Genomic DNA, 9,573 nt, shown 5'->3' with positions numbered 1-9,573 from the left:
AGTAAAAGTATAGCTGTCTGCTATTTTCTATGCCCATGTTTATTCAATGGAACATGAAAAAATATTCACAATGTTAAATGTAATTACATTTTTGTCCATGTTATTTTTCCTTAAACACCACTGCATGTCAGTAATGTTGAAAAGGATAAATCAGATCCCTCTGAAATCAAAGCAGGACTGTTAGAGAGTGGCCACATGAACTTTTCTTCTTTTCTTCACATTGAAGCCATGTTTTGAGAGCTCTCTTGAAAGATGTGAATGACGCTCTCATACGCAGGTGGTGGAGTCTGTCGGGGCAGAAAGCCTCTTAGACTGCCCTTTCCCAACCAAAATGACTCTGCTGGTACTGTACATAATGGATCTGTGATGTTTGGAATCAGTGCCTCCTGGTTATCATCATCTGCTTCATCATTGGTCTTTTTCGCCTTTCTTGGTGCCCGAAAAGTTGCGTTTTGGAAACTGGGACTTCTTCCCAATATCTCGTTGGGGTCTACGGACGTCTGTCTGTGGAGATTTAATACGGCTCTACCAGCACCTGCGCCGTTCTTGTCGAACCCGTATCTCTTGTAGTGGCTGAGGTGACAGAGCTGATTTTGTGAGCTTTTAGAGTCCGGATGCTGGTTTGGACGTCTGGTGATTCGGACCGAAGCTCTGCGTCGTGACATCCACGTCAGGAGGAGGAAAATCAAGATTCCTATGAGTAGACCCATCAATATGGACAAGCAGAATGCCAGGATGAGCTCCTCTGGATGGAAGAGGTATTGGAATTTTAGGAAATATATGTAAGTGTTCTGTATAATAATTAAACAACACCCTTATGATTTGAAGCTGTATTGAATATGTGTACAGACTAACATGAATGTCTTTTGGGTGTTTTTTAATCTGATTTGGTTCATTTGCAATATCATTTTGTACATTTATGAGCAGATGCCAATACTGGCTTAATGAAAAGAAAAAGTTAACATATGTATCTACAAATGTTTCAGAAAGTCAATTTAACTTTAAGTTTATAACTGCACACATTTTATAGCCTATATGTAAAATATGATTTCTACCTTGATAACAATATGAGCCAACTGAAGCATGGCAAAAATAGAAAAACAAATGCAAGCAAAGTCTTACCAAAATCAACAGGTTTTAGAATTTCCCATATCGCATGTGTTTCATTTGAAGCCATAGCACATTAGAAGCAGGCCAACGGTGAGGCGAGAACCCTTTTGCAAACTCTCAGTCTTGGCACACAGAAAGTGCTCACTGTATTTCTCAGGGAAGCTGTTTTTGTTGTTTGTACGAAGGGAAACATTGTCGTCATTTTTCCTGCCTCTATACACGTATAATTAGCAAGTGCTGAGCTTATCTGTTTGGTACAGAGATCCAGGGGAACAGGCCTGTTTCCTCTTGCATCATTTCCCCCTCTTCAGTGGAAACAATACAATGGCTTCTTCACCCCATTATAGTATAATAGCCTGGCTTGCACCTTTCTTCTAACAGCTTCTGTAAAACGACAGCTTCTGAAGTTTTTCTGGTTTTGAGAGAAAATTTTAGATAAAAGGAAATCGCATGGATTGGAAAAATCAGAACAATAGATCACTCTTTAAATTAGTTTCAAAACTTCACATAAGAAAGTGGAAACTCCCAGACGATAAGTGTTTCTGATGTCAGAGAGGATTTCCTCAGTGCACTTTTTTCTTTTGGGACAACAATGGTTGAGTTTGCAAAACTGCAATTCTTTAGTATAAAACATATAAGATATTCTGAATTCTCAGTCAAATGAAAGAGAAAAAATAACCTTCTCTCTTTCCCTCAACAGGTATTATTCTGGCTTTTATTGAAACTAGTAACTTTGTATTAGCACCTATTGTATTATTGATCCTGTATGACATGTCACAATATTGCTCCCTGAACTCTCTGGAAGTCGCTTCGAATAAAAGAGTCTGCTAAATGTAAATGTATTCCAGTCAAATTGGTTTCATAGACATTTCTCTCCTGCTCGATGTATTTACAGGAGTTTATGTGAAAAAACATCAGTGTCCAGCAGGTGCCAGTATTGACCTGTACATGTTAAAACTGCACGGAGTCTTTGACATAATATAAATGTAATATTTTAATCTTTGTCTTTTTTATTATACATAAAATATGCTGTTATGCAAGAAGTAATTGCTACAATTATTTTTTTAAATCGCTAGCAATTTAACAATTTAAAGGAAGTTCAACAAAGTATTATATTTCATGACGCATTCTTTGCTTTATTCAGCGGTATTTTTAAAGCTCTATAAGATGTTTTACACACGCTAACTGTCTTTATTTATATAACAATATACATTTTACTTTTAGGTTGTTTCAACTTCACGCAGCGCTGCGCACACCGATAAGCGTATGACAACACAGTACCGCGAGAGCAATTCAAAAGAGCAGCTCTCGCGATACTTCGTTGTCGTTCGCAGTCTCCGCAAAGACTAAGAAAATGTAACGTCCCGTTTCCGCACAATCCTGTAGGTGGCGTCGCGCGTTTAATGACGCCTTACATCATTGTTTAAGTGTTTCTATAGCAACATAGTTTCACCATTATCACATGAGACACTGAGGAACTGCGGCTCACGGTAATACATGCGCATAGATTCTGACGAAATGCAGCTGATTTATTAAGCCGAAATAGAGTTATTTTCATAGCTTTTAAGCATTTTCAACTTTGAGGACAACCGTCTGTGCAGATACGTATGTGCCCTTAAGATAGTTGCATGGTTTCATTATAGTCAAAGTGTAAGTAGATTGACTTCCAGTCATGTAACCATTTATATTTTTTACAAACTATGGTCCGGCTGTACTGTAGTACATTGTGGTTTTACTACGAAACAATATAGTTACAAGAGTTAAGCTGTGGTTGATGGTGCAATTGTGATGCCATAGAGTTTTTGTTGTCTTTACTTAGTTGTTTATATGTATCACTGATAAATATATAAATGATGAATATTATAGACATCCATATTGACTGCATTACACATCTGAAGTGAAATGTTATCCCAGATGGGCAAGAAGTTAATCCAATGGGAATGAACTCTTATTTTCTCATTCAAGAATGGTCAACCGGTATTTAAAATCCATCACTGTCACATTAGAGCGAAAAATAATATTCACATATTAATTCTGTGTGATAACTGGTGTAAAGACGTGGTGATACTGTATATGCAGGACATAGAAACAAAATTCTTAAAAAAGTGAAATTCTGTTTTCTTCACAGTTCATCATCTCCAGATAGAAGACGCCTTCTGATTGGTCCACCACACAGTCGAGCACCTGAATGAGACCTGGTGTTCTATTGGACCACATCAAGTTCCTGTAGTCCCTGCATCAGAGAGAGATAAAGAGAAACATAAGTCAGAGAATTGTGGGAGGGGCATATGGGGATGCCCCTTTACAAAGTAGTGCAGCATCTGCTGTGTGGACTGCACGAGTGATACTGTTTCACATCAGACGTGTGCAGGACTGTAGAGAGGGACCATGGCTTCCCAGAGCCCTTTCGGACGGTCCAGCAAGGACATAATGAATGTGATGCAGAGGCTTCAAGGTAGGTGATGCTGGATTTCTGCTCTTTACCTCTCGTGACCGCTCTCTGACACGGTGAGTCAGGCAGAATTATGCTGATTCAGTGCCTTCGGACCAGGAGTTTTGACAGATGCCTCTTGTTATTTGTTATTTGATAGCATGGGAACTCACCTTCTTATGAAATCAATGTTAATGTTGTGCAGCATGATTCTGTGCATGCATGCTTATTAATTTCTCTTCTTACTAATGCTGGCGTCACACTCATTTGTGTTAAAGATTCAAGGAGACTTTTCATTTTGACATTTGTGTTCATGGCCATGCGAGTTGACTCAGCTGGGGCGATAGAGGGATGTTTTAGTGCTGCAGTGTTTTATGCCAGGTGTGGTTTTCTTCCTATTAGCAGGACAGTAACCAGAAATAGTCTCCGTTTCTTTGAGGTGTTCTGCTTATTTCTGGAGAAAATATTGTGTCTGCTTGGTGACTACACAAATTTGTGATTCAGTTAAAATTGAACAGCCATGTATTCAAGCTGCTTACCATAAAAGAACAGGTGTTTGATCTATATTTATACTGCTGTCTATTAATGCAATCGATGGCATGTATATAGCTGAAATACAATATACGTTATTATGCAGTTTATTATTTATGGAAAAATAAGAAAATGTTCACTATGCATTGACTTTTGAGATGACAGACTTCTGCTAATGTCAAAAACACCACAAAGTTAATAGTCATTGTGTACTTGTTTTATGTTTGAACTATTGTCACAAGAAACTATAGGTTTCTTGTTAAGGTCATTGTTGTTTATTCTTACCGAAGGCCGTTGCTGATAAAGTTCTTTTGTTTTGACTTTTCGTTTGACCTTAGTTCCTCAAACTTTCTTGGTAGATTGACATGATTAACGTTCTTTGTGTTGTTTTAGTGCCTTGAATTTTTAATCGTCTGTGTTAAAACAGTGCTTGTATAAAGTCATACTCTTGTTCAAACCACTAATGGCCATCTGTACCCTTTAATACTATGGCCAATGCTTCAGAGAGCAGGAAAGGTCGAGTGTTTTTTCAACCATTTTTGTTGTGTTGGAAAAACAAGACACCGCCCAAATGATAGAAGTAAAGTAATGATTGTTGTTCTGGGAGTCCGCTGCTCATGCTGATAAGAGTGTTTTTCCATGATCCACCTGTTTTTCTGGATGAGATCCAGGTTATGCATTCAGTTTTATTGTCTAAGAGCTGCACAGGAGTAGACAATAGACTCCAGGAGTAGCTTGTGTTGAACAGGTTGAACACGACACCTTTTCTGCCCTTGGAAAAAGATTGGAGATCGATATTTGGAGTCGCTGTCACTGGATGGCTCATGTTGGCAGATGTCCGTTACTGTTGGCATTGACCTGGTTCAAGCCTATAATGGGTCATGAACTAACAGTAATTTAGTTTTATGTGAAAGCTTCATACAGGAGCATGTTACAAGAGTTTTCTGCTTCTGCCATTTGGGTGGATTTTCTGAAAAGGATTTCAGATGCTCTCATGACAAATTGAAGTTGGGTCATTCCAGCATCATTGTTGTAACATTTGCAGTAAGAAATGTACATGAGTATTTTATCCATCATGTATTGACATCGTTGTGGTTTTAACTTTTGCCATAATCTTTCTTTTTTTTCTTGGTAAGGTTGACATATTGGCAAGAAGCATTTGCTCGTAGTGTTTTGGGTGAAACCAGAAGTGGGATTCGTGCTAAAGAGAGGAACTAAGTATTCAGACACACCAGGAAGGAAGTTGTATGTGTGTGATAACTGGCAGAGTTTTATTTCGACCGCCAACATGCATTTTGCAGCTTTAGTGTCGGACAGCTGATTTGAGAATGAAAGATTGAAACATGATGGGGATAAGGCAGTTATCACTGCTATTATTGCCAGAGATTTTAATGAAGCCATAGCTCAAAGTATTGCATTTGTTAAGCATCCTGTCATTACACAGATTCACGGGTGTGGGCTCTTTTGACCCTCGCAACTGCCTAGCAATACATTACAAGCCTTTCTGAACATCTTAGCAACTACATACAGTGGCATTACCATGCCTACAGCATTTAGGAAAAGTTGATTCTAGAGAAAGGATTTACAATTTGTTAATGTATGTAAAGTTTCTGAAAGTTATATTTTTGCATCGTCTTATGCTCATAAACCGAAGCACACTGTAGATTTTGTTGTAGGACTCGACACAGCAGTCACGTCAAAGGTTAATTCAGTACACGTGTGTGAACTTGTGTGGTCAACGCTGCTATGAAAGTCATATTGCAAGAGGTGTGTGTTGGTTGTCATGGCACATCAGCAGTAAATAAGGCGATGTGCGGTTTACACAACAGAAGGCCTGTGGTTGTGATCTTTTTTTGGTTTCCCCTTCAGCAGCGCATGGCGCATGCCTGTTCAGAACCTGCGGTGAAACTGTAAGACGTTTTTCCTCCACTGGCACGAATCTGTCATTTCCTGTTGCCTTACGTCAAATAAAAAACCTTCTTATGAAGCTTATTGTTTTATTGTAAAACAAAGAGAAATGCCTATTCTTGAAATAACCTTTGATTGAGATGTAACCCAACTCATGACTTCTCGCCTTATAGGTCCATCAATTAAAGAAACGGTTTACATAAAAATAAAAACTCAGTCATCATTTATTCACACTGATGTCGTTCAAAACCTGTATGAGACTTTCTTCTTTTGTGGAACAAAATTTGATGAAAAGTCAATGGGGTTGATTGAGTGTTGGTTGGTTACCAACGTTCTTTAAAATGGCTTTAGTATTGTGCAGAAGCTCAAGTCATACAGGTTTGCAAAGCCATGGGGTGAGTTGAGAGCAAGTTTTTGTAAAAACAAGCCACATCATCACAAGCACCACATGGCAGTGTCGAAGTGACCGTACTGAGTGTTTTGTGTATGAAAATAAATGAGCAGCATCTTACCTTTGGTAATGCAACGTTTCATGTTTTGTAATCAAAAAGAAAAATGTTAAAGGTTCATTCTTCAGACTTGTGTGTTGTGTTGTGCTTTTGCCATTGTGAAAATACATTGATTTCTGATGGAAAATGATAGGGTGGCTTGCGGAGAGAACAGTCACATGTTCACTGTGCTTATGTGTAATTGCAGTTTTTAGTATTAATATTGTAACAGTCTTTTTAAACTTTTACATTAATATTGTACACCGAAAACCTAAAATACACAATTTCTCAAATATGTTTCAGGACCGGACAGCTCCATGATATTGACTGGTTCTGTTGATCCATATACTTTAGGGTTTTATGGTTTTTATGTTGTTAGGAGATAAATACATCTGAAAGTATATAACATGATGAAGACTATCCCATATTTTCGGATATCTATTCAATCTACTGTTTGGTTCAAACGTCACTGACTATGAAATAGTGAAAATGCTTCTGTCTACAGTATAGTAATTATCAACATTTTGTTTTGTTTTTAAATGATATAACCAGCATAACAATTTAGCTTCTGAATATGGAAATTGACATCAATTTCTTAATATTTTGCATATTCTCCCATTGTACGTTTGCTTGAATTACAACATTCCCTTATTTATGTCAAACTTGATATTTGAGAATGTATCAAGAGTATCAAGAGTGTATGAAGAGCATCTTGTGCGACCTTTTGTACAATGAAGGTAAATGTCAAAAATGTTTGTTTATTTGATTAGTGACGTAGAAACCTATATGTTTGCTTTGTTTTACATTTTCATTTATTAAGATTTATGCCTATTTTAGGGTTTTATTAAGAACCTTTGATCTATATTACAGCACTGAACTTTAACCATGTTATCTTCTAAACTGATTCTGACGTATGAGGTGAACATATGATGAATTTGATTAAATTACGTGGATAAATAACATTCCTTGTTTTGTTAAACAAAGCCGTTTTGAGATATCTAAACTATCCACAGTGAGGGATTGGAGAATTGATTTTGAAAGGAGCGCTCGTACTTAGAAACGGAACTTACAATGTAGAGAACCACAACATGAGATTAAATAAAGCAATTTAATCCAAATTTATTAGATTATGAAAGACACAACAAAAAGCTAAATTTAAAGTAAGGCTATTATAATGTGCTTTCTGTTAACCATCATACAGCCGTCACAAACAGATGTGTTGTTAAATGGCTCTGTTGTGTGGATGCTCAGGAATAATAGAGTGATATTACTGAGCGGCTGGCAGCAGGTGGTTGATATATGGCACTAGCTGGGACATAAATGATTTAATACTTTAAGTGCACTTGATTCCCTTTTTCCTTAAAACCATTTGCAAATAGTGCAGTTCAGTACATGTATTATTAAGTATAATTAAATACACAACACCAATGTTTTTTTGTCATACACACTTTTGAAATCATAGGGTTTTGCAACACATCAATCATCTTTCTTTAGACTGTGAAATGCATGTGAGCGAATCAGAATGTTTAGCAGGACATTAATGCGGCTCCATTAGGAATTGATTAGACTGTGAAAAGTGCTTGTTGCTATTGTTGTTTTCATTGGTTGTGTGCCCTGGGTAAAATATCAGTAAAATCAGTCAAATATGAGAATGCGTTAAAAATGTTATTCTTGAAAGCTCATGAGTGTTTTCTTAGAACCAAGATCTTTTGAATATGATCATGTGTTGCTTTGTGACTTTTTTTAATGTCTTCGGAGTGTAGTGCGGTTGCTAAGGTGTACTGGCTGGTTGCTAGGGAATTGCCATGTGGCAATAATAAGTGATTCTTATTTTTGTGAACAACATTAATAATGTCTGACTGGTTAAGTTAGTTAATAAAGGGATAGTTCATGTCACCCTCACCTTCATTTCATCCCAAACCTGTTTGACTTTTTCTTCTGCAGAACACAAAAGAAGATCTTTTGAAACACGCTTGTTACCAAACAACATCGCTTCTCATTGACTTCTCAAAACCACCGAAACATTTCTCAAAATATCTTCTTTTGTATCTCACAGAAGAAAGAGTCACACACAGGTTTGAACCACATGAGGGTGAATAATGAAGACAGATCTTTATTTTTGGGTAAACTATCCCTTTAACATATAAATCAATTCAGATTGCATATTGATTATGTGCAAGTCTCTATTTGTCTACCCCCTCTCACCCCCCCACACACACACACCCAACAATAACGGTGTCATGTACCCATAATTCGTTTGTTGTGTAGTAGTCTAGACTGTGCTGAAAAAAAAGTACAAGTCTGATTATTTGTTAAGCCATTTTCTTCTGCATTGCCTGTGCTAAAGTTCAAGCTGTGTAGCACAAGCGCTGACCCCCCCACACATGTAAATTAGGATCACACCAGCTGCCCGGTGACATCACAGCTCCCCCTGCGTGCTGATTGGAGCATCAGCGCCATAGCCGGTTATCATGGCTGCAGCTGTGAGATGATGCTGGAGAGAGAATAGAGCAGATCAGAGCATCCACATCAGCACAGCTCTCCATCACTGCTAACAACAGCTCACAAAAACTGGCCTTGATTGGCCTAAACCCACACGCGGAGGGAGAGAGAGAGAGAGAGAGAGAGGGAGAGAGAGAGGAGAGAGAGAGAGAGAGAGAGAGAGAGAGGAGGGAGACAGAAGAGGAAAAAGAGAGGGGGAGGTTCCATCCTCCAGCACTCAGTGTTTTCACACGGAAAGCTCCAGCGCTCGCTCTCCCGTCCTCCAGACGGAAATAAAGGACAGCTGATCTGGTTTTCCTCCCTGGATAATATGCGCTCGCTTTCACACATGAAGGGCACAGAGAAAGACAGGGCGTGTGACGAGCACAATGGCTCAATTTAAGGACATAGCTGTGAGGAAGACCACGTCTCTGAATCTGGTGACGGGATTCTTTCAATACCTCCGCGGTAAGTGGGACATTCTCCTCTCATCCCGTGTGATGTTTCAGGAGCTCGGATTGAAACACAGTGTGTGCTCTGGTGGATGTAGTTGATCCAGACGTGCATTGACACATCTCTGGGTCGGTATTGCTATTGGCCAGCTGAGGTCTTCCTCATCTTGAG

General features: G+C 38.4%; 2 protein-coding genes across 2 annotated transcripts in view; one reads left to right on the top strand and one right to left on the bottom strand.

The window, feature by feature from the left end:
- Positions 1 to 21: 21 nt before the first annotated feature.
- Positions 22 to 1,279, bottom strand: myct1b (myc target 1b). The gene is made up of 2 exons (XM_056768666.1): positions 1,123 to 1,279; positions 22 to 745 (listed from the first exon to the last, which is right to left on the bottom strand). The coding sequence occupies exons 1-2, from the start codon at positions 1,175 to 1,177 to the stop codon at positions 216 to 218; spliced, it is 585 nt and encodes a 194-aa protein (XP_056624644.1). The 5' UTR covers positions 1,178 to 1,279; the 3' UTR covers positions 22 to 215.
- Positions 1,280 to 9,313: 8,034 nt separating this feature from the next.
- The window catches only part of syne1b (spectrin repeat containing, nuclear envelope 1b), a 92,628-nt gene continuing 92,368 nt past the window's right edge, over positions 9,314 to 9,573 (top strand). The window contains exon 1 of the mRNA XM_056768646.1: positions 9,314 to 9,417. Coding sequence (XP_056624624.1) covers positions 9,339 to 9,417 — 79 coding nt within the window. The 5' untranslated portion in view covers positions 9,314 to 9,338. The remainder of the gene's footprint in view (positions 9,418 to 9,573) is intronic.

This window comes from Triplophysa dalaica, chromosome 15 (assembly GCF_015846415.1).
Source record: "Triplophysa dalaica isolate WHDGS20190420 chromosome 15, ASM1584641v1, whole genome shotgun sequence".
Classification (NCBI taxonomy): Eukaryota; Metazoa; Chordata; class Actinopteri; order Cypriniformes; family Nemacheilidae; genus Triplophysa; species Triplophysa dalaica.
The sequence above is the reverse complement of the archived record's forward strand: the minus strand, read 5'-3'. Positions and strand labels throughout refer to the sequence as shown.